The following is a 26086-nucleotide window of genomic DNA, read 5'->3' on the forward strand; positions in this document are numbered from 1 at the left end:
TTAAAAGCATTTTCAGGGTGTGTAACCAGATTTTTCAACAACAAATAAGCACCTTTTGAAAAAAAGTAAAAGAGAAGATTACGTAACAAACGTCCAACGTCTCTTGTTTTCTTCTTTTTTTCAATCTGCGCATTTTAATTGAGGGCGTTGTTTTCTTTTGTTTTAAGTGTTTCCTTTGCATTTAGTTTGCTTGTGAAATCGCTGTTTGACCGGTTTTATGTGAGTTTTTATTTTCTCAAGTTTTTGTTTGAATTTCTTTTCTGAATTGGTTTTATGTATTTCATATATTTTTTTCTGGACTTATACAAAACCTTCAGGGTACTGAGAGAGTTACTTTTGGCATTTAAATTTGCCTCTCTCTCAATAGAAAAGGTTTTGTTTTATGGCTTCCGAGGTCGGTACCCCCTGAAGACGTCGGCTTCGGTGGTCATATTTTTTATTTCCTTCGTTTTTTTCTATTGCTATATTTATTCTTTCTTTTGAAAATTCTGATGCTTTTAAGCGCGTTTCTTTCAAAGAATTTTTGTTAATTTAGAATTAAATATTTTGTATTCTTTTACTAGTGACAACACTAACTTAGACAGAGACCTAACAAAAATGTGTCAATGTGAAATTAGAAAGGAAAGACCATTTTACTGTCACTGACCTTTAAGCAAAGGTGGTGGTGCCCTGGTTGTACGAAATGTAAACACAGAAGAGTAAGGACCTTGACCAGATTCATTTGAGGCACAAATACGGAATAAAAGAGAGGTATTTTCCTGAAGCCTGTTCACTTTACACCCTAAACTAGTTCCATGGTAGACTGGTACAAAGCTAAAAGGAAGAAAAAAAATAATAGTCTTAGGTTGCATATTGTGTATAAAAGTATTATTTTCATCATCAACAATCAAACATTATTTTCATCATCATTTGAAGCATATAACACTAAAGAAAGCAAAAAATTTTACATTTTGATGATTGTATAAATTTTTTGCTACCAATTTTTATTTTTAAAAAAACAATCAATACAGACAATAAAAAAAGAACTAAAAAATTCAAGAACATAGTAGAAATGAAACAAGAATATTTAACCATAATATAATTAGAAATATAAACGATTCAGAGAAGCATTGATGTATTTAGAATTCTAAACTATAAAAAAAAAAACTAATATCTAAATTAGGAAAATGTTTAAATAAGGAATATTCAGACAACCAAATGAATAATAATTATTCACCACTTGCTGCTAAAACATTGTGTTATTACTACATTCATTTATTTATTTTTTACCTTAAAGTAAACAATTCTCTTCATAATTTAGAAGATTATTTCCTCAAGAGAATATCTAGGTTAGAATTTGCTAAATTGCTGAAATCACTACAGTGTTAAATTAAAAAAATCAAACAAACATATTTTATGTAAAATAATATCAATGAATCAAAAAAATTTTGAAAATTTATAATTCTTGAAGTAGATTTATTTCTAAAAATAAGTACATGCCAAGTTTACATTATATATCTAATTTTCTCACTTCAAGAGAGCCTAATCAGCAACTTCTAAATAACATACCTAAACTTTATCATATGGTCAACTTGGTCAATTTTGGCCTCTTTCTAAAAAATAGTTTAAGAAAAAAAAATTAACAGTTACTTATAGCTTTTTGAGAACTCAGCTAAAAATCAAGGCTATTGGTTGTAATCTTGCCGATATTGAAACAGAAGTGTTTCCATTTAATGATAGTTTATCAATGTGAAAATAATTCGTTTGTAAAATGACTGTTAAAATGCAATTTAAGTAACTCAGAATTTTATGATCTGTGAAGTCGATAATAATATTTTCATTATATTTCTGTCACATATAATAACCATTAAAATGAAATGAATTTGCAATTTTTATCCCTTAAATTTCATGTAACTTATGTGTTTGTTAATGCTATCACATAATGGCAGAAAAAATAGTATTGCCCCAAAAAGTCCTACCCCACTTTGTATGAAAGCTTTTAAGCATCCAAATATGTTGGGTTTTTTTTCCATGTTACTTTTACTGGGTACAAATGTGTATTTGTACTGTGGTTAGTACACCTTAGCTTAACTCCTTATCTTATATTAAACTGTGATGTACCTACATAAATGATTGGCAATATTAATGGGCAATATTTGTGTCCAAATGTTATTTCAATATACAAGTTACACTTTGTGATTGGCTGAACTAAAAGATAAAATTTACAGAAAAGAGGCTTAACAAAAGTCCATCATAGATTTAACATATATATTTTAATTCAGCAGAATCTCAAACATTTATTTAAAGTGTCTATTAGAGGCAAAATTAACACTAAATATCCAGATATTTTGGGAAACTATCCCAGCTTTAAAAACTACAATTTTTCAGATTTGGTCATTTTATTATTATATGACAAATAAATATTAAAGTTTTTGTTAAAATATTAATTTTTTTGGAAAAATTTATTTATGATAGAAAATAATAAATAAAGAGGAACCAAAAATAAAGATATATAGTTATATTTGAAGAGCTAAATGAATAGAAGGATGCTACAGAGAGAGAAAAGCAAGATTGGCACTTCTCATTTAATTTAACGAATGTAGAAACATCCATAAAACAAACATGAAATTCGAGGAAGAAAGAATAATTAAATGTAATAATAAAATAAAGATGTAATAACAAAATAAAGATTTATAAAAAATTTAAAAATTTTTTTTTTTAAATAAAACAGGCAATAATAGAAAAAATAAATAAAGTATTCACAAATTGGTTTTGCTTATTTTACTCCCATATAAAAACAAATGTCTAAGATTTTGACTTAAGAACCTGGGTAATTTTGGCTACCTTGTTTTTTTCCCTATGTTGAATAAGAAACCAATAAAAATAAATTTAAACACCAAATACAAATTCCTTAAGCCCAGAACTAAATCTAGAAAAAATTTCTTCTACCTAATTTACAGATGTTAATTCATTATAAAAATATCAGCTTAACATATATCAGCAAATTTCAAATTGTTACCTCTTAGATCTGTTAGACATTTCTACTGTGTAATACAAGGAGTCTTCCTCTTCTCGACGATCCCCCCATTTCAGCCTCAAGAAATTATGGCTGACAGTCACACACTCAAGATGTGGAGGGGAAGGTGGAGATTTCATAGTTTCAACAGATATTGGATCACTAAATGGACCAACACCCACTTCATTCACTGCTTGGATGCGTAGGCTGCAAAGGATAACCAACATTAAAAACAATTCATACATTGATAAAAAGAAAAATAGGAACACAAAGCATGATAAGTCAACCTGAGGTAATTGTGACCCAAAATGAAAATTTTATGTGCAAAAAATCGATATCAAGATATTAATTTATAAACTATATATGTTTCATATTTAAACCAACATACTTAATTAATTTACTTACTAACAAAGAATATCACACCTTTATATTAACTAATTAAAAAAAAACTTACTTTTTACAAGATTAGCGATATTGGATTATAAGATCACATGAATATAATTGAGACATCGGATTTTAAGATGGCATGAATATAAATCACAATATTGAATTTTTAAATCACAAAAATACAAATCACGATGCATTAGCTTCAGATCGCATGATTACAAATCACAATGAGTAGTTTTTAAATCACATATAAACATTAATACGAAAATCGATATTTGATATTACAACCTCTTGAATACGAATCGCAATAGTGGATTTCAAAAACGCGTGAATACGAGCGCGACATTGGTCTTTAAACTTAAAGTGAATAAACTTAAGTTTTGAATCACAACATTGGGTCTTACAAACTGCTATAGTTGATTTTTAAATTGCTTGAATATAAGTAGACATAAAAATTTTTTAAATCACAAGAATATGAATCGTAACACGTAACTTAAATCAGGTGAATATGGAAATAGATTATTCATATTAAAATCACATGAATAAGAATCTCGATATCAGCAGATTCCAGCACAGTTCCAAATATTCAAAATGAAGAAAACTGTCCAAACAGAATCAAATTGGCAGAAGAATCATATGTATATGAACATCTCTTTTAACAGGATTTAGCATAAGTTTCAAAATTTCCTCCAATCATAAGTTTTTGAATCGTGAAAGTTTGTGAAACAATGGTTTTGAGATATGTGTAATACTGTGATATTTGTGAAAAAATCACATACCCTGCTTTTAGTTTTCAGAGCCCTCCTAGATTGAAAGAAAATGAGTCTAAGGAGTGAAAAAGTGCTAGAATACCGAAAAATAAGAACATTTTGGCCAAACATAGTGCTCTCCGAACTATGTATATGCATTGTACTTTTCACTAATAGCAAAATTTCAGTACATAACAACTAACATATTTCAATACACATAACTTGATTGCTATAAGCGTTAACATTAGACAAAAAAAAAGGCTAAAAAACGGCATTATAGTATTTAAACAGAATTTTATTTTACAGCATAAAAAAAAATTTTTAGGTCAGTAACAGAGATGCCAACTGCTCCGGGCATGACAAAATAATTAAAAAAACGGTAAATAACTACAAAATAAATTTTGCAAAGATTTGTCTATTTTTGCTTGCTTTTTAAAAGGTATAGCATGACATAAGTACTATTAAGTAGTGAATTATTTAAGCCTACGAATTATATCGAAATAGTGGTGGATAAAAGTCTACTAAATTGAATTTATTAAACCAAGAATCACAATTGATGAACTACCACTTTAAAAAATATATTTGCTGTCCGGAGCAAGTTGGCATCTCTGCAGTAAGTTGCATATTCCCTTTAACTGTAACTGCGACCATTTTAAATCAGTGTAACAGGATTGCTACATGACACTTTTCTAAAAATCAATTATTTGAAAGAGCACATTTTTTTTCTAACGTGACAACCTTTGATTGTAAATAATCTGTTACTTATTGTGACACTGGCGATAACTATCATTTGTAAACATTATAAATATTTTTCTAAAAAGACTAATTCTACTTATTATTTAAAGCATATTATTGCATAAGCAGACTGTCTCTTATATGACATTTTAATAATATATAATAAGTCATATAAAATACACAGCAAATTTTGATTTGAGATGAGAAGCACTATGTTTGAGCTGGACATTTTTTAAATATAAAATTCAATTTATCAGCTGCTAAAAAAATAGTTGATGTTTTAAATTAGCACATTTTTAATGATTCTTTTTTCATAAAAAAATCTGATCCAAAGAGTTTTTTTTTACTGCTGTTATAAATTTATTATATTTTATACATAAAGTGAAATTCACTGTTAGAAATTTAGACTAACTATATAGTGTGTTTCTAATACTTAGAAGTAAAAAAAAAAACTTTGAACACCATCCAAGAAAAAGAGCTAATCAAAAAGTTTTAAAGATACAAAAAGAACAAAATTACCTGTACACTGTTTCTGGAGACAAATCTTCTATACACAATTCAGGAATATTTTCTTCCGTATTATACAGTACATCATCAAGTTCTACATTGTAACTAATTATTTCGGAACCATTTGTGGGTGGCTCAGTCCAAGATAAATATATAGAATTTGATAAGGTTTTTACATTAACACTAGATATCACACCAGGTAGGGAAGCAGGTGTTCTGTACATGATTGTATCACTATTAGGTCCTGGTCCGGCTTCATTAATTGCCTGAAAAGAATACAAATTTATATAAGCTGAAATCACAGAAAGATAATGTTAAACAATTGGATCATTTCCAAAGCAATGTTAATAAAGGTTATACTAAAGTTTAAGCCAATGTTTCAATTATGTATTGAAATTAAGAATTTTAACACAATATACAAATAATTTACAACAGAAATACAACTTACTCGAACTTTGAAATAATATGAAGTTGCAGGAAGCAGCCTTTGAACTTCATAATGCAGACAAAGACCATCATAAAGCTTTTAAAAAAAAAATGTTTAAAATTAGATATTAACCAGTTTTTCCGTTATTAAAGCAAAAAATGTATTTGATTATGAAAGCAAAATTGTTATAAAATTAATATCTATAATCAATTTAAATAAACAGGAGCCATTCAGATGTACTCAAATTTCAGGACACATTGACAAAATAACAAGTAGTAACAATAACAAAATCCGATAACATTAAGCAGCATTCATAGAGATTTTACCACTTATGACGAAAAAATTGGACTAATTTAGTCACATCTGTACAAGCTATTGTTTTTAATTTTTAAAGGGAACTATCCTAAAATTTCAAAACAGGTATGGTGTCTGAATTAAAGGGGATTAGACCAACTGAACTCTTATTCACACCACTATCACTTAACAACAATTTGTAAAGAAAAACTTGTCAAAACCTAAACTTTATTAAAGTTCAAATATTCAAAGCCAATTTAACTTTTGTACTAGAAATAATTTCATACAATCTATATGAGATTTATAATGCTGACTTACATAATTCATTAAAAAAAAACTCATAATAAATGTATATTATTGAGTGTTGTAAGAAATTGAACAATCTGAGTTAAACCTAGCAGATTGAAAATTATGTCTAATTGGTTATACTGAAAATCCTTACACACATTGTGAATTATTACTAACATCAATATAAATTTCAATCAAATAGTTATGTAAAATGCCCCTGGGCATCTTTTAAATAATTCTGTATGTAAATCAAGCAATAGTTAATACAATGTATTCATAATTTAAGTTCAACTTTGAGATTTGTATATGTGAAATTAAATGTTACCAACTGTAGAAATTTTATAAAAAATTTGATAAAATTTCATTTTCTGCAAAAAAGAAGAAAATAATAATAATAATTCTATTCATTACAAACTACAATTCCAATTCATTTGCAATAGCTTAAAATCTTTCCTCTGTTTAATGCACCCATTTCCATTTCAAGGTTCTACTAGAATGATTATAAAACTAATATTCTTGGTCTTAAATACAGCATAGAATCCCATTTTCTTCTCACAGAGTCATTTAATTCCTTTAAAAATATAGAATTCTATAATCATGCAGATTGATAACTTTTAGTTAGTCATTTTCAATTAAAAGACATCTCAAAATAAGAATCAAATTAAAGCACACTAATTAAGTTATTTGGTTAATTAAACTAAAAACCACATAAAATAAAGGTGATGCCAACTAAAAATAAAGTAAGATCATGAGAAAAATAGATATCCACAAGAAAAATAGAGCTGTAAGCTGACCTCTGAAAAACTCTCCTCATCATCTTCTGTACTCCATTGGAGTTGATAACTAGTAATGGCAGCACCATTATTCAGTGGTTCCTCCCAGGACAGTCGACAGGTGACAGAAGAATCACAGGTTGCAGTTAGATTGCGGGGAGAATCGGGTGGCCCAGCCCCACTCACCACTTCCAAGGGATCCGAAAATGGCCCAGCCTAGGTAAGTCAAAACACATGAATATATTTTTAAGGCAAAAATATTTGTTATCGAGTAAAACATTCTATTCTTTTTAAAAGTTTAGTTAGGCAAAAAAAATAATAACCAGAATTAATAATAATAACCAGCCAATAGGGGCCAAAAAAACTGTGATTGTTGTATGAGCTAACAAACTGAAGCAACCTGCCTAGTCTATATATTTTTCAAATTTTAAAGTTTAAATTCAATTAAAAATCAATAAGTTTAAAATTGAAAACTTGCAATTTTAGTGTTTTATATTATTATCAAAAATAAATGTGAGTTTCTGTTACAATTCTCCTTAAAGGGCTGCAAACATGCATATTTCTTAATATAAAAATATTAATTACTAATAACATTACTAATATCATTTTCCCCACTGCTTCCTCGTCGTGCACAGGGATTAGCTTTCAGCTTACATTGACTCGCGGGACTTCTAGCTTAAGGCGACTTCTAGCTGACGGATCTGAGATCAGGTTACAGCTTTGTGTACAGGAACTGGCACCACATGTATGTACATTTGTATGTTTTAATATATTTACCCGAAATACCAATCACTTAGGCAATTATATTTGCTACAATGAACATTTAACTCAGATGCACAAAACTGAATGATGCATCATGATGAACATAAAAGAATATTTTTAATTAAAGGTGTATTTTTTTTAATCAACTACCAGATTTTATTTGTAAAAGGAAGTAGACTGTATATCGCCAAACTTTAAACAAAAATCAGAAGTTTCTATCAATGATCATAATACTATCAATTACTGTACATGCTAAGTCTAATAAATTTGCTATAAAATAAAATAAATTAGAGTAAAAAGTAAAGTAAATTAGAACAATCAGATCAACTAATGCAGAGTTAAAATTGAAGAAAGGAATTTTACCCCGACTCTGTTATAAGCTCGAACTTGGAAAAGGTATGGCCTGCCAGGAAACAGACCATTGACTATACAAGAAGTCTCAGGACCTTTATACACCTGAAGTGTTATGTTGTCAGGACTCGTCATATCAACTTCATACTCTGATACAGCAGCTCCACCATCATGCTCGGGGTGAGCTACAAATGTAGAAAAAGCAAAAAAAATTTTCAGAAGAATTCAATGGGATAACGAATAAAGGTAGCAAATGACAAGTACAAAATTTTACTACATCCAGCAAACTCTTTATTGCTTAGGCAGCAATAATAAATTTTATATGATGAACCTGTCATTGACTTTAAAGAGCCAAGTCATAATTTGTTCCTGCACAATATTTATTTAATTGTTTGTAAATGTTTCCTAACTTCCTCATCCACTTAATTTGTCAATTATAACTGAACATTTATTTATTTTTTTTAATTAAAGCCCAATAATTCTATTAGTAATTAAAACCTTTAATGCATTAGTAAATAACAACTGGATATTAAGTTTAACAAAAACAATAAAAAAACATTAATTTGCTTATATAATTGAAGATAATTTGACGAAAAAGGAAAACTTATTATTAATATATAAAATGGTATTGTTTAAAAATAACAAATACTTAACACTATTTGAATGAGAAATAAATGATAAATAATTTTTAATTCAAATTATTACCACTAAGCAGTAATGAGAGGAAATAGTGATTATTAATACACATTATTACCACCATAAGTGGAACTTAACCAAACTATGACAAGTGAAACTTTTTCACATGTCATAGTTTAAACGGGATTTTTGCAATTTAAATTCGATCTTAATTAAAAAATTAAGTTTAATTTTTTTCAGGGAATCAGGAGGTATTTTTCTTCTTTTCCTAATTTTTTATTCAAATGAGCTATTTTAATATATACCATGCGCACTATATACACTATTTAAAATGAGATATCTTCAAATAGTACAAAAGTGCTTTATTAGGCTAAAAAAAAAAAAATTATGTTAATTACAAGTCATTAAGATGTTTCTGAGTAATGTGATGTTGAAGATTGAAGATTTCAGAAACTTGTAAGTTTCTTACATGGAAATAATGCTAAGGATTAGTCAATCATAACAATGCTAAGGATTAGTTATCCCCGTTGAGAAAAAAAAAGGGTTTATCACTATTAAATAGGAACAAATCAGTTCAAATATGAAATCAAACAGACAGTTGGTAACCACACATAGAATTCTGTGATCACTATTTATTTAATTTTAAGTTATTCATAAAATCTTCAGTTTTAAAATTAATTAATTTCAAGGGGAAAAAATGAACAACAGAAGTATCATTTTTTGATTTCTTGTAGGATTGATTTTGTATTCATCATAATTGCTGGGACATTTTAACATAGATATACAGGATGTCCTGTGAATGTTGAGACAAACTTCTAAGAGAAGAAGGGCATGTCATAAGGATTAAGAATTGAATAGCTACTCACGAAAAGAAAAGTCCCCTTATTCCGCAAGGGGAGCTGCCCATTTACGAATATATTCATGTACGTGATTTTGAATGGTTACTTTTCATTTAAAATATATTAATTATATTTTTGAAATTAATTATTGTCGAAAATTAAATTAATGAATTCTAATAGGCTCAGTAATAGTTGTATTATTGCAGTTTAATGAGTTTGCGACTAGCTTGATTCCCCTTCAAGTTTGTTACAATATTTATAGATTTGTATAAAATCCATATCGACCAGAAATTAAATTTTAACATTTATTGCTTAAGAGGTGAATAAAACATAAACAGGGCACTTACCCCAGTCAAGACATACAAAAGATGCTTCAGGTTTGCTTTGAAGTTTTGGCTGTGCACACTTCCCTGGACTGACTGCAGCAGTGGTAATACTGTTAACATCAGAATACTGGAAAATGAAAATAAAACTTTTAGATAGGTTAGAAAACTCCAGCAAGAGCAAAAATTCCTTTAGTATGAAAAACGAAAATAATTTTAAAATAGACAGGCACATATTTAAACGTAGAATAATTAAATAGAAAAATAACGGCAAAAATAAAGCTTTATAAAAGAAACTATTCGTTTTTATAAAGTAAACCTTAAAAAAAAAAGTATAGTTTCTTTTGTGTTCTTCTAACAACCAACAAACAATACATTTTTACCAAAAAATAAAAGATTTATACAATGTCTTACAAAATATTTAATTAAAATATTCAGTAATAAAAATTCGATTTTACCAACATTAAAATAAAGTAAGTGATGTCCATAGTGTTTTAATTTTAATGGTGAGTAATTATAGAGAGTGCAAGCTTTGGCAGCTATGATTAGCAAATTTGTTTTAGTTTACATAGGAATCCAAAGATATAATATTAAAATAAAAATATCAGTGAACTATAGCAATTGGAGAAAAATAAAATGCAAGGAGTAATTTCTCACGTCCTCTTGATATTTCTTGGTGCACATAAGCAAATTTAATGTACATAGATCGTAAAATTAACAATGTCATAGTATTCCTTAAAAATTGTCTTTCAAAATAATCAAAGAGAAGAATAAAAGAAAAAGTCAAATTACTCACTGGGCTATGTCCAGCAGAAGTGATGCATGCTACCCTGACTTTGTAAGTAGTACCTGGAAGCAAGTTTTCTAGGAAAAATTCAGGATCTGGACCTGTATATACAGCATCAAATCCTAAAATAGTTTTATCAGATAAGATTAACTTACATTAGCGCAATATTTAAACATTTACTTGATCTAATATGAACAGAAATTTCCATCACTTAAACACATGATCATAATTTTTGGATATTTATAATTAAAAAAAGAAAAAATCTGTAAGGTGGGATGAACTACATGTGCCTCATTTGCCCAATACTTCTACTTCTCATTAAAATTATCAATTTTTCTCAAAATTCTTCGAAAACCAAAAATACAATTTTGAATATTTCGTTAAGAAATAATTTCTTTTCATTCATTATAAGAATTTAAACTTGTAGAAGCATTAATTATAATACCTAGCCATTGTTGATTACATAACATACAATAATTTGTCATGTTTTTTTGTCATTTGAGGAATCAGAAATAAATAAATCAACATTCTAACAACAAGCACAAAATTTTATTTTTTACATTAATCCTAGAAGTGTTGAGACTTTAAGAAAATGGATTGAAACATTACTATTATATATTAATAACTTTCCTTCATACATTAATGACTCTCTTTTTCTTTTACTATTATATATTAATAACTTTTATAAATGGGAAAGTTATTATATATTAACTTTCCCATTATACAACACAGGAAAAAGACTAACTTAAAACAGCCAGAATTAATGTTTTGAGAGTTAATATCTAACATGCAAAATCCTGTATGAAATACTTGAACTTATTTTAAAACCTAGTTCTATCAAAAAAGTCATTTAGACTTCTACCATAACAGATATGCTTTAACTTTAACTTTTTCATAGAAATTTGCTAATAATATTCAATATTCATGCTTTTTTAATTTGCTGCATGCATTATGTGCACTGTTATTAGTTCAAATATGATTGATTTTAAAATTTTGAGCAAGAAGATATGCATAAATATTTAAAAATTCAATAATTAAAAATTAACATTTAGTAATACAGGAAACTGGTCAAGAAATAAGCACAAAAAATGTAGACAATTAAAGAAAAATACAGATAACACAAATAATTAAGCTGTTAAAATAAATCTGTTTTTTTTTTTTAAAACACAGAAGAGTTGATATCCTTACCAAATCCTCTATCCACTTCTAGAATATATTTTGTAACTGTAGAGTGCTTACAATCTTTAGGTGGGTCTGGAATTAGAATGAACAATTATGTCTCTGAAAATTATAGTATAACAAATTTGAAAACATAATATATAGAAAACAGCAAATCTGATATGCAAACTTCATATCCTCCCCCCCCCCAAAAAAAAAAGATAGTTAAGTTTTATAAGCATATTAAAAGCAAAACAAAAAGCTAAAATTCCAAGCTAACTTTTTGAAGAATTGCAAAAAATAATTAAATAAGAAGAATTATTTATATGTGCATGAAATATTAGTTTTATGAGAAATATTTTTCAACTAGTCCCCCATATAACTCAGAAAACTAGAAACAAATTATAAATTAAATTATTCATAACTCATCTTATTTATTCTGAAATTGCTTTAGCAACAAAAACAACAATACCCAGACCTTAATAAAGCCAACAAAGTAAAGATAACCAAAAGTAAAATTAATTGAAAAGTATTTTTAATATCAAAAAGCTAGTTACGTAATATCAAAAATTTAGTTATCGAATATCAAAAGTTTAGTAATCAAATAATATCAAAAAGTTAAGTTATCAAGTAATCAAAAAGTTAATATCACTGTAATAACAATGTTAATAACATTCATAGTGTGGCAAATATAAATGACTTGAAATAAAGATAAAATAAACAAATGAATAAGTATTTTCAAAAAACAAAAAGGTGGAAATATTAATTAAAAATATAAATATTATATCTCAAATGCAAAATAATTTTACATCAAAATAAATTATAAAAACCTTACCCCAAGTAAGCCTAAAACAAGATGCATGGATTCTTCCTTTCGGAACGGGTTTACCGGGACACCCTAATTTATCAGGCAGTGTACAATAAGTTACTATTTTACTCCAAGGACTTGAGCCTTCTTCATTACTTGCACATAACTGATAAAAATAATAGGAAACATTAAATTATTTTTTTTTAAAAATTACAGTTTCTTTAGTAAATTAAAAAATAAACAGAACTTATATAAAAAAAAAATTTAAAAACGTTTAGTTCACTCAACTAAGGACAACAAGAAAATATATAATATAATTAGATGTGGATGTTTAGTGATAAAGGCAATACAAGCACTCAATTTTAGTTCATTATACTTTATATATTAAAAAAGTAAATAAATTAGTTTCATTTTGTATATTGAAAAACAATGTTTTGATCTTTGATTATGTTTTTATTCTTGAATTCTTGGACTGAAATTATCACAGAATTTTTATTGGCTATTAATGGTCGCCACCAGATACAGGGTGACAAAATGCCATTAAAAAATTGATTGGCAATTGCCAGACACAATTATCAACTTTTTTGTCAAAAATGCCTCCCATGTGCATCTTATAAAAAAGAAGAAAAAATTTAAATATGGAATTACTATGAATATTATATATATTCTGAAAAGTACTTATATATATACTTGAGAACTCAAAGAGTATACTGTTTAATTCAAACATCAAATACTTACCCTGAATTTATATTCCGTATTTCCCCGTAACCCTGAACATGTGAAATGTGTTTCTCTACCACTATAAGTTGTGAAGAAACCATGCCTCTGAAATAAAAAACACAACATTAAATACCTATAAGATTCAATTATTCAAAGAGTTTTATTGAAAAACATATCAACTTTAAATCAATAATTTAAAGGAAATTAATGTCTGCAAGCATATTCTTTCAAATTAGAATACACAAAATATAAAAATTCAAATCTATTCATCTGAATCGAATAATTACAATAAGATCAAGAAAAAAGATAAATTAAAATACTATCACTTATAAATGTCAGCCTGTTAAAACTTTTACAATGATGTTAAATTCTACCATATTGTCAGTGATAGATTTCTTCTTAAATCACTGAACATTAAGTATTTAGACAAGTGCTTAAGTGTTACGCAAAGGTCTTTGCACTATTTACACATTAAATAACATGGGAAGAACAGTTATGCAGCACAGGAAAGAAAGCAAATTAAATGGCAGGAAATTCAAACTAAAACCTACAGGAATTGAAAGCAATAATATATTGCTTTCATAATTTTAATTATAATTAATAATAATTCATAATTTTAATAAGCAATAATTATAATTATTTTAATAAACATCATTTTAATAATTTCATAATTTTAATAAGCAATAATTATAATTATTTTAATAAACATCATTTTAATAATTTCATAATTTTAATAAGCAATAGTAATTTTATAATAACTTTAAAAAGTGAAGTGGAACATAGAAGTGAAAACAGTGAGTTTATAAATTTTATATTATTTATATAAAACTAGGCAAATAAAAAAAACTATCCAGTGCTTCTTCTAACACTTGCGATACTATTTTTCATATAGTTTACAGCCTTCAGAAGGAAAAAAATTATAAATACTAGATGAACACACCAATACTAGATCAACACACTAATAGATATTCTTGTACACTTGCATCAAGTTAGCTGTAGATAAAACATTCAATGTTATATGAAATAGTAAAAAAAAAAAAAAAACTATCTTTATTAAATACAAATAATTTAATATAAGTAGCCTACAATCTAAATTTTGAATAATTTTGTATTGGTTGGTAAAGTAAGAATAAAATTTAATAAAATTGGCTGATAATGTTTTTTAAAAGCCAAATAATGAAGTGAAGAACATTACCATTTCATCTTCTATTTGCAGATTGAAGTCATCATCAAATGTTCTTCGTTCCCATTCCAGGTGAAGTCGATTGATATAGGCTTGTTTTAAAATTGGGGGTGAAGGTTGACTAGGAGCATTGCCACTTGTAAAATAACAGCACGTCTCACTAAATGCACTACAAACATACAAGAAAGGCTCATTAATAAAACTACTAGCAAGCAAAAACAATTTACAGCTTGTGTCTACTGTATTACAGTTAATGTTGCAAATTTACATGGAAAAAAAACATTGTTATAATGCAAAGATAATTTACACTTAAAATTTTTTTAACAGTCAAAAACACTAAAATTAACAGAAAATAAACATCATAATTGACTTTGAGGACATGATCGAATTTTCATTTTTGAAAAATACACTTGAAAGACACATATTTAAAAAGATATATTTACATTTTTGCATGTTACACATTTAATAAGAGCTTTTCATATGAGAAGAATTTTTATAGTTTATTATTATTATGACTATTATTTACAGCAAAAATGAAAAAAGTTTATAAATTTCTCGTTAGAAATGGGGAAAAATGTACCTCTTTCCTTTATCATTCATTGCAGCTAACCGAAACCTGTAGCCAGTTGCAGGAGTTAGTTTTGTTACTTTAAACTGCTTGAGTGGTCCAGTGTAAACAGTTGTAAAACCATTTCGACTGAAACCCTGCTGGAAGAAGAAAAGAAAAAGAAATCAAATTATAAGATTTTAGTTGGTTTATTGTTCAAAGAAAAGTAGTCAGTACACATTTGATACATAACTTATAAAAACTACAATGATTATAAGCATAAAGATATTTTTCAGCATTTATATGGATAAGTCAAAAATTTCTCAAATTGACAAAAAGATGTTTTTCGCTTTAAGCTTGAAAAAAAGTCGGATAATTAATTACAAAAGAAACTGATCTCCAATCATTTATAGCTATTAAAATTTCAAGTATAGACAGTAAAGATAACTAATTTCTATAAAAAAAAAAAATTTTCTTTCAGAATATATAAATTATAAACATTACTGTAATCAGAAATTTAATGTTTAGCTTCATTACCTTCAATAGATGTTTTTAAATAGATTTTAGATAATATTTTCGTATATTTCAAAATATTTAAAGTAAAAGGCAAACAAGATATTTTTTAATATTTAATTCTTATTTGCACCTTACCAATAATAAAAAATAATAATAAAATAGCATAATAAAATGTATTATACAATATGGTATTTATTTCAAAATTTTATAAAACCAATAGAGAAATGTTGAAATTTCATGGTCTTTTAATGAATACAATTAATGCTAGCATTAAACTGAATTCTAAATTAAGCTATTTAAGACATTGAAAAAGTAAAAGAATGAATTAAAAAAACTGATATAAAAATAATCTACATCATCCAAATGTCAAAGCAGAAAATTAAAAAATTAAAAACATGCGAAGAAAAATATGAAATATCGATTAAAACAAATTTTTTAACATTATATTAAGAATTTACTAGTTTTGCACAAATTGTTAAACTTGTTAAAAACAGTTGTTATCTTGTTAAAATTGTTAAAAACAATTAAAACACAAAATAACAATAAAGTTTACTATAATGTGAACAATTTCATTTAAAAAAAACTGTCCTCTTATATTAATTACAGTAACTGCATTTGATAAAAAAATGAATAAAGAATGAATGAAAAAAACGCCATGAACCAAAACAATATTTTTTGTAATTCATTTTCATTTTTAAACTTTGTACTTAGTAATAAAACAAAAAGAGAAACAAAGATATTAACCTCTTGGCTAATCTCATCACACTCTAATATATAAGTAACTTTGGAACTGCTTGAATCACCACTTGACTGGAAATAAATACAAAAATTATCAATTCATGCCTTTAAAAATGGCAAGAAGCATACAATTGCTGAACTTTTTATTATATATATATATATATATATATATATATATATATATATATATATATATATATATATATATATATATATATATATATATATATATATATATATATATTTCAACATGGAATATTGCTTGCAAAATCACAGAAACTCTTTTATTATTACTTTTTTTTTCACTCTGATCAAACTCATGTACATATAATAACATTGCTGTTTATATTTGTTAAAAGGGATGTTTGATACTGCCCCATTTTACCTAAATCCTTGTAGATCCTATTCTAAACTTAAAATGTGAGAAAGGCAAAAAGTGAAGGGTAAAATAGATGTAAAATAGATCAGCAAGAGATAAAGTGGGCCTAAGCAGGAGATGCAGTAACCTGATCATACTGACTTGGATTCTGAGATTATATAAATGTCACTTGTTCGTACAGCACTGAGATATATGCAAGAAAATGGTGGATCAAATGGGTTCATTATTGGTGCAGAAGTATTGACAAGGATGATGATGTATTTGTGAACTAGAGTCCCATTTCTCCCTACTTCAAGGGACAAAATGTTACAGTTCGTGATTTTGAATATATTCACAGACAGATCTTAAAATGAGAAAAAAATTTCAAATTCGAATAGTGCAAAGAGTGTTAATTCAAAATAAACTTTCTGAATTTCTTTCTATTTGCCAGAAGAACTTTAAGTATCAAATTTGGCCTACTCTTATCCCATAAGAATAATTCCATCTGCTATTATAAATTATGCATATGTATAAAAGTTTCTTGCTGTATATGTTACATTGTATAAAAAAATGGCAGATAAATTTATAAATCTCGAAATATATTAATCACACGTTAATAAATTTTGCTTGTCACTTCATTTAAAACAAATAAACTAAACTCACAACTTTTTCTTTACTTTTAGTAAACAAGAATAAGAAATTGAAAACTGGATATGCAGAAAGGATAGTATTCTCAGGTTCAAATGACCATAAAAAATTTAAAAGGGCCCTAGAGCAGAGGAGGTTGCAGAAAAAGAAAAAAAAAACAGTTGTATAGCACTTAATCTCAGGGCTCTAGCTCCTTGCCTCAAGGGGGGGGAGTATCATTCCGAACAAAACAAATACATTTTTTAAATTCAGATAAATTTGGAAATCTTAATTGAGATCATATGTCCAGGATCACTACCGATTCAAAAAATAATGATCCCATTCAATTTCATTAAGTTGAGCAGCAAAAAAAAAAGCTAATCATAATAAATTTTAATGGGCAATTTCATAGACAATGGTTAAAAAAACAGTGAAAGCTCTTACATTCCATTTCAATGTGAGACTGTTCTTTGTTCTAGCATATAACCTGGGTGATTGTGGTGCTTCAGGTTCCACTGACGGTGTTTTAAATGTTAATCCTGGATTGATAAAAAGAAATTCAAATTCAAATTTTAATACAAAAAATATAAGGAAATGCCAAAACAAACAACCATACAATCTAAACAAGTAACAAGGTTGTCAAAAACACTCTGAAAAAAAACTTAACTGATTTTTCAAGACTAACTTTATCAAATTTCCCTGATTTTTTTTACGACAGGGACCATAGCATTTATTATAATTTTTTTTAGATGTGCCATATTCTTACACATAAAATTTATAACAAAACACTTATACTTGCTACTAGAGTTGTAAATAAAAAAAAATTTATAATTATTACAAGACCAATTTCTTTTAAAAAAATATTGGACTTTTAGACACCTCCACCTAAATGAATGTTTCTTGATTTTAATGGTATTTTAATTAAATCTACTGAGATTCTCTTGATTTTCCAAGATTGATAAAATTTCTTGACTTTTTCCAGTTCACCAGGTCTAAACTGTTAGATAGAATATCAAGGACAAGTCATAGATAAAAATTAAAAAAGAAGCCAAACTTGTATTTGTAAAAAAAAAAAAGAAAGGACAAGCTTATCTTGTATATTAAGATATTTTGCTTAATAAAAATTATGTGGATGTTCGGTAATCATGTGAACAATCACAGATTAAGCATTTTTTCACATCTTTGAAACATTTACAGGGCTTTAATTAATTATACTCATATTTTTTCATTGACATACATTCAAAAAAGAAAACCCTTGCAGCATGCAAATTTTCCCCAGGATATTTATGTTGTAGACTAAATTGCTTTGCAGGACAAATAAAAATTTAGAGATTTTCTGAACTTGGTACAGACTATATTAAAAATTTCTTTGGAGCTTACATAAAAGAGATTAAAATCAAATACAATATAGGCTAAGATAATGCAGGAAAAGAAATGATTTAAAAAAATATATTGAAGCTAATTTACTGAAATAAAAAAAAAGTTTAATAATATAACAGTTTGGAAGAAAAAAATTAAACCAAGGGTAAATAATGAAGAAAACATACAAACCTTTAACACTACTGCCTCTAATATCATCAACAGATGCTTGCACACTAAAATAAAAAAATATTATATTAACCATTTGAAAAATTAATATGATTTTTTGAAATTAGGAGACTGAAATTAAATAAAAATAATTGACTATTTTAACTTTTAAGTTGTTTCATGAAAACTTTAAGATTAAAGTACACATGTAACAATTTATAATGGAAATACTTTTTTTAATATTCATGTTTAATCTAAAAACCCTCATTTGCAACACATGAAGAAATAGAATAAAATAGCTTTTCTATAAAAGTTTTAATGCATATGTTTTGTAAAGTAAATATATATTAAAGCATTGAAGAGAAATAAGTGAAGAGAAAACAATGAAGAGAAATAAATGAAAAATAAATTCATTAACTTCAAATCAAGATTTTAAAAAAAGTAAGAAAAATAGGAATTTATAATTATTACAGAACATAAATCAATGGAATTACAAAAATGAAAATTCTATGGCAATATCAAATTACACCTTTCAAAAAGGATTTTGTTTTAAAAATTAAATAAATAAATAAAAAAGTTTACAGAAGCAAAGAATGTATGGGGAAAAATTTAACTGATTATACAAACTAGATTTACTTTCTAGATTAACTACAAAAAATAAATAAATAAATAAAAATAAATAATTCAAACTTTAAGTTAACAAAGTTATTTTAAGACTGTTAAAGCATGACAGAATAACAAATAATGAAATAAACATACCAAATATAGTATTCTGTAGCTGGCTTTAAAGAGGTTATGTTACAGTGGTGATCAAGTCCACTAAAAATACATAATTCTTATTAATATTTTTCAACAGACAAAAAAAATACAATTTATTAAAAAAAAGTGCACATGGGTAATAAATACACACTAAGAAAAGTAATACTATTTTTTTCCTTTTCAGTCTTTGGCTTAGAAAGTTAAAACAAAATCATTCATGTTTTCTGTGATGTTTGTCTTATAAAGGCAAGACTCAGTCTTTTTGTAATATAAATTTTGCCTAATATATAATCATAACTCTTGCAGCTGGCAAAAATTATACATTAACCCCTATCAGTAAATGATGAGTATAACTCGCCATAGTGTGCTGTATGGTGTAAAAAACCAATGATGAGCTATACTCATATGCCACTAAAGTTACCAGTGAATATGATAATAATTAATGTTCAAAATTTCAAATACACATCTAGGTTTCTTGTAGTTTCTTCTGAATAAAAATTAAATGAAAATGGTTATTTAATGCACAAATTTCTGTAATTAAATCTTACCAGAAAAGATTAAAGAAAAGCATCTTTCCTCTTCAAAGAAATTCAATTTTATTTATTACGATTCCGTTAAGTCAGAATTAAAGCATTTAATTTTAATAAAATAACTCGCAACCACATTTTACTAAGCAGCAATTGAGGCTCAAAATAAAAGTGCCAGTTTGTAATTGTGATTATTTTTTATTGCCATTCATTATTATTTTCCTCCAGCATCACATTTAAAACATAATTTCTGGCATATAAGTACAAAGTAGTCAGAGGAATGCTGTTGAAGGCAGGAGAACTTTAAATCGAAAGTACATTTGAATGAAAAATAATTGGGTGCCTAAGATTTTATATATAAAAAAAAAAATTATTGTACATCTAAAAGCATAAATTCTCAAACAAAAAATAATAATCTCAGAAAAAACTAGCATTTTCCTTTAATGTTTAATATATTTTTGTAATAAAATGGCAGTAATTGTATAAAAATTGCAAAAAGCATAACATCATAATTTAAAATAAATAATGCAACAGGAATAAATTCTTAAAATTTTTACATTTTTTAATAATTAAAATATCTCCCTGGCATATATTTTATGAAGTTCTCAAAGAATAAATAGATACCTATAAACAGATTTATAGCGCCCTTCTTTTCCTTTTTCACAGAGCATGACTTCATACATTATTTCACTCTCTTGAAGAGTTGAACAAAGTGATGGTTCCAGCTCTCCTGATGGCAGATCTGGTGGTTTCCAGCACACCATCACACTATAGGGAGAGAGTTCTGTAACCTAGGAAGTGAAAAGGAATTCAATTAATTACAACACAACACCAGTGATTCTACTTACGCATAATAGCGCATAAAATATGCCAAAAGTCATAGAAAGGATGTAAAAAATTAGTTAATAAGCAGAAAAAAAGCTCAACGGCAGATTTATAGTGGCAAAATTATACCCCACGTTTACATTTATATTTATAAAAAATCCTTCTTTTCCTAATAAATAGATAAAGGAGAAAGTTGAACTGAGTATCCAACTGCAAGTCGCCCTTCCTTGATGTTCTGTCCTAATTAAATTACCCGATTGTTCAAATATTGTTCAATTGTTTTAAAATTCTTTGTTTTGACTACATATAGATAGAAGAATAATGAATGTTAATATTAATAAATGGAAAAAAGAAGTTCATGCTTTAAGGACTCATTTTTAGCAATTAGGTATCTAGAAATTCAGAAGTCCTGGATAGTAAGGATCTCCAAAGAAACTAAGTACAAAGGACTTTTTCTTCTTTATAAATAGTTGAAGAAGAAAGTTAACTGAGTATTTAACTACTGTTGCCCTTCCTTGATATTCTGTCCTAATTAAATGACCTGGTTGTTCAAATAGTGTTTTAAAATTCTTTGTTTTGACTACATATAGATAGGAGAATAATGAATGTTAATATTAATAAATGGACAAAGAAATTCATTATTTAAATAGGAACCCAATTTTAGTAATTAGGAATTTAGAAATTTGAAGGTCCTGGGTACTAAGGAGCCATAATTCCAGAAGATTCACTCAACACTTATGAAATGTTCATTTAAGTAACTCAAAACTAATAAACTACATTAATTTACGTGAATTATTCCTGAGAAAGTGCTATCTCATTACTGTTAGGAAAGAGAAAATATTCTAGTAGTGGAATAAACTACTTATTGGAATCAAAACCAGCTTCCGGTGCAATCAGAATTAACCTCAGAGACTATAATACAGATTTATCAAATCATGTATTTAAATTGAACAATAAAGACTTCCATAGACGAACCATTAAAAATTTAATAGAGTATGCCATTTCCATACAGTAAAGTATAACTAAACTCACAATTTATCCAAAATCGTGATTTTGATAAAAATTTTCTTACCATTGGAGGTCTTAGATTTGAGAGGTACTCGGTAAACAACCAGGTGACTTCCCCGTCTAAATATAAAAAATATAAAAATTAGTTTACATAAATTATGTTCATCTTAAACAATTACATAGCTTTCAGAGTCTTGCTTCTTAAAAATAATTTACATACAGAATTTTCCTTTTGACAATAGCTTGTTAAACTTCAGTAAAAAGAATTTTGAAAAGTTGAACACCTAAATATATTCACTTGTCGACAATGGAATGCAGAAATCTTTTAATAAAAAAAATAGCATGTCGAAATATTATAGGAGTTCGATTTAAACCAAACATAATCTAGTCTCTTCTAATATTAAAACACATAACGCAGCATTTACATTAACTATAAAAAATATTTTGTATTACTAATTAAAAAACTAGCTTTTAAACTTTGTGCAACATACCAACAACTGTAAAATAATTGAAGAACTAAAAAAGGAAGATAACCAAAGGGTCACTTGCTAATCGAAATCAATTTTTAAACACAAAAGGGTATTCTTATATTAAAAATTAAATAATTTTGTCCCAAATTCCCTTTATTTTTTGAAAATTATTATTTCAAAAGTGTCTAAAAATAATAAATCTAAAAAGAATAATAAAATTTTTGCTAAAAGAGCAATAAAAGTTCAGTCATTGAATTATTTTCATAATTATGCAATCAGTACAAAGATACTATTAGTTGACAAAACAAAGATACTATTTAGATGACAGAACAATAGGCACTCTTTGTTTTCTATCAATAGAAGAAATTTATCAAGAAAATAATACTCTAAATAATAATTCTTTGCAATTACAAAGTTTGTTCATATTGTATTCAAAATCAAAATTTAGTTTTTTAAAACAAGTCGAAAGTTAGAAAATGATTGCAAATTACAAAAATGTATCACCGGTTTAAAAAAAAAAAATTTTTTTTCATAGATAAGGGTGGTTTTATAGTTTAGTTCCTTTGAGTCATGCAACTGGAATTAGATTAGATATTTTCATAAAAGAAATTATCAACTGATAAGTGCTTTTAACTAATACTTACCTTCTGATGCATTACTTCCAGAAGCAGAACTTCCACTTATGCGATAGTGGTCCTCATACCTGTGAAGTTTTTTGTCTGAAAGAGGTAACCATAACCATAAGAGCCATAACCATAAAAATTTTAAAAACTTAGAAAAAAAAACTTAATAAAACAAAAGTGCTTTTTTTTAGTAGTGTAAATTCAACTTTAAATTTTCAAAATTATGATGTAGTTTTATGCAATAGAGTAGATTGAAAATTTTAGCATAATTTTTTTGCTAACAAAATCTAGATTTCTTTACTATTTTTTTTAAAGCAACGCTTAAAAATATTTTAGAAAATTTTTTTTCCAGCAATATACAGCTTAACAAGTGCTATGAAACATTAATACATCAAAACATAAAATTATCTCTCAATTAAAATAGAAGAAATCAAGATAACATAAGTGAAGTAACATTGTATAAAAGTGTATAAAAATTAAGCAATTTATCTTTAAAAATAAAATTATTTTAACTTTTGTATCAATTTATTTCTTTTTAGGCTTTTAAAGGAAACCCTGGAAAATCTCATAGGAACCCTGCAGAATCTATGTTTGGAAATCCTTATTCTACTGCAGTTGCAAAAATATATAGATATATTTATTTATTTTTTCCAATGGCTGAGGACATGAACAAGAGAAATCGAAAATAAAATCAACAGCACAAAAAAAGAAGGAAAAAAAACGAAAAGTTAATGAGATAACCAAAGGTTATTTCCCCACAAGACTTCTCGCTTCCCAAAATCTCATTGATTTTAAATCTCCATGGAGAGTTCTGCAGGTACACAAGTGATATATATCCATAGACTCAGACAAAACATGGCCATTGCCTCCTATTTAGGTTTATGAGGTATACCTATGAGACAATTATTTTTTTCATACTTGGTTTCTATTTTAGCTAAGGGTTCATCCTCACGCCTTGACTGCATAATTTGTTAAGAGGTGTGAAAAGGGAGCTTCCTCAATTTGTACAAAGACAGCATGGCAACCTCTTTGGCAAGAAAGTCTACCTGCTCATTATAGTGCGTTTATTGTTTTTGTAAATTAAAAACAAATATGAAAAAGAACAGTTGACTTTGCTTCATCACATAAAAGCACAATCCCTTCAAAACAAAACTGAAATGTGACAAGCATATAATATCATTAAGAAAAAGTTATGTGATTAGAAAAATTTAAAATTAGTTCACAAATTAGTAAAATATTACAATTAAAAAATAAACTACTTCATAAGTAACAATGAATTAATAAATGAACACAAACAATTCTGAGGGGGAGAAAGCAACCACAAAAAAAGATATTTTAAAATTACATAAATATACCTTTGTTATTTCCTAGTAAAGATTGGCTTGGCAATATTGTTAATTTATCCCTAGATCTGCTATCGGTTTTTCTACGAAACTTATATGTGGACCGTTGGTAGCTTTCATCTTTTTGCGTTAGAAAAACTTGACTTGGAGGAGGGGAAGTATCTAGCTCTAAAAAATAAATTATACATTCATAATTTTACAAGGAAAGGAATTACAAGAGCAAATATTTTACGATTCAGAAATGCAATGAGACTCACACTTTTTAAATTAAAGGAGTATAAATCTTTTTCTTAAGAACAGAAAAATACATTCAAATCAAGTTATTTTTATTAAAAAGGACAAATTTAGGTGATAGAAAATTAGGGGACTATGCGGGGCAGCAAGATTTCAATCAAGCAGATTAATATTATATATAAATATATATTATTACAATTAACTGTATGTATTAATCTGCTTGATATAAGACAATTTAAAGTAGTTATACTCAGGGATCTACAAAATTTAAATATTTCTGGGATTCAGGACCAATGTTTAATAGTCAGCAAGTTATGGAATAAAATATAGAGAAACAGCGTTTTGCTTTTATGAAATTTACATAAAGGCAATTATGATGCACAAACAATTATGCAAGCTAAAATAACAATACTTTAGAGGTTTTGAGAGACTACACTAAGGAAAGAAGAAAAAAAGAAGAAAAATTCAAAAATATTTAGATTTTTGAATTAAAAAGAAAACTTAATTTTATTAAGATATAGGGACAAGGTAAAATTTTAATGCACCCTGGCATCTGATGTTTACAGATCTCTGATTGTAATTATGTTTTCCAATGTTGCATGTTTATGAGTATCACTTTCTTGTTTCTCAGCAAGAAATTTGACCCCAAGGCTAATATGCTTTGTTTCACCCAGAATCCCTAATAAACTGGACAAGACCTTGTTATCGAGAACAGAAGAACTATAGAGGGGGCAAAATGTGAAAGAGGATAACTAACCTAGAGGAGATTCACCATTGCATTGAGAAGGTGGTGTTTGCAGTACACCTGGTATACTTTGTGGACTAAGGGCTGCTGGTTGTAAGTGACTAGGAGGTTGAAAATATGGAGGACCAAAGTTAGGATATGGATAGTACTGAGTACCTGCCATCCCTGTACTCGACGCATGGCTGGGGCTCTGAAAACAAAACAGCAAACACTAATCAAATCATAGGCATACATACTAACTTTTTGTTAAAGAAAAAATAATATAAGAATTATAAAACTTTATATAATAATGGAGGTTCAGACACATAACTGCAATATTGTCACACTACAATTTAGATTAATTCATAACTAGATTAAATGGTTTTTTAAGTTCAACTGTTCCATTTCTAATGTTGATGAAATTTAACCTTTAACTGATTAATTGATTTTAGTTTTGCAAGTCACCATTATTTAATTTAACTGTATACATTGGTCAATTTTTTAACCCACATGAAGACAGGATGAGTACTATTCCGAT

The 26086-nt window shown here is 27.0% G+C and overlaps 1 protein-coding gene across 2 annotated transcripts in view; it reads right to left on the reverse strand.

Annotated features, from left to right (window-relative positions):
• Positions 1-26086, reverse strand: part of LOC107456948 (fibronectin type-III domain-containing protein 3A) — a 112794-nt gene that overhangs the window by 3342 nt on the left and 83366 nt on the right. The window contains exons 3-24 of one of the 2 annotated variants that reach the window (XM_043044811.3): positions 25582-25759; positions 24603-24758; positions 23269-23343; positions 22219-22274; positions 20946-21112; positions 19795-19854; positions 19060-19103; positions 17953-18047; positions 16530-16595; positions 15303-15427; positions 14735-14891; positions 13558-13644; positions 12847-12985; positions 12042-12107; positions 10863-10975; positions 10091-10196; positions 8281-8453; positions 7177-7371; positions 5822-5896; positions 5386-5639; positions 2999-3202; positions 647-813 (exon numbers count right to left, since the gene is read on the reverse strand). In XM_043044811.3, coding sequence (XP_042900745.2) covers positions 647-813; positions 2999-3202; positions 5386-5639; positions 5822-5896; positions 7177-7371; positions 8281-8453; positions 10091-10196; positions 10863-10975; positions 12042-12107; positions 12847-12985; positions 13558-13644; positions 14735-14891; positions 15303-15427; positions 16530-16595; positions 17953-18047; positions 19060-19103; positions 19795-19854; positions 20946-21112; positions 22219-22274; positions 23269-23343; positions 24603-24758; positions 25582-25759 — 2758 coding nt within the window. Of the gene's footprint in view, positions 1-646; positions 814-2998; positions 3203-5385; positions 5640-5821; positions 5897-7176; positions 7372-8280; positions 8454-10090; positions 10197-10862; positions 10976-12041; positions 12108-12846; positions 12986-13557; positions 13645-14734; positions 14892-15302; positions 15431-16529; positions 16596-17952; positions 18048-19059; positions 19104-19794; positions 19855-20945; positions 21113-22218; positions 22275-23268; positions 23344-24602; positions 24759-25581; positions 25760-26086 lie in introns of both variants that reach the window. The other variant, XM_043044810.3, reaches the window with a different exon arrangement.

This window comes from Parasteatoda tepidariorum, chromosome 8 (assembly GCF_982258835.1).
Source record: "Parasteatoda tepidariorum strain Cologne lab strain chromosome 8, Ptep-v5.0, whole genome shotgun sequence".
Lineage (NCBI taxonomy): Eukaryota > Metazoa > Arthropoda > Arachnida > Araneae > Theridiidae > Parasteatoda > Parasteatoda tepidariorum.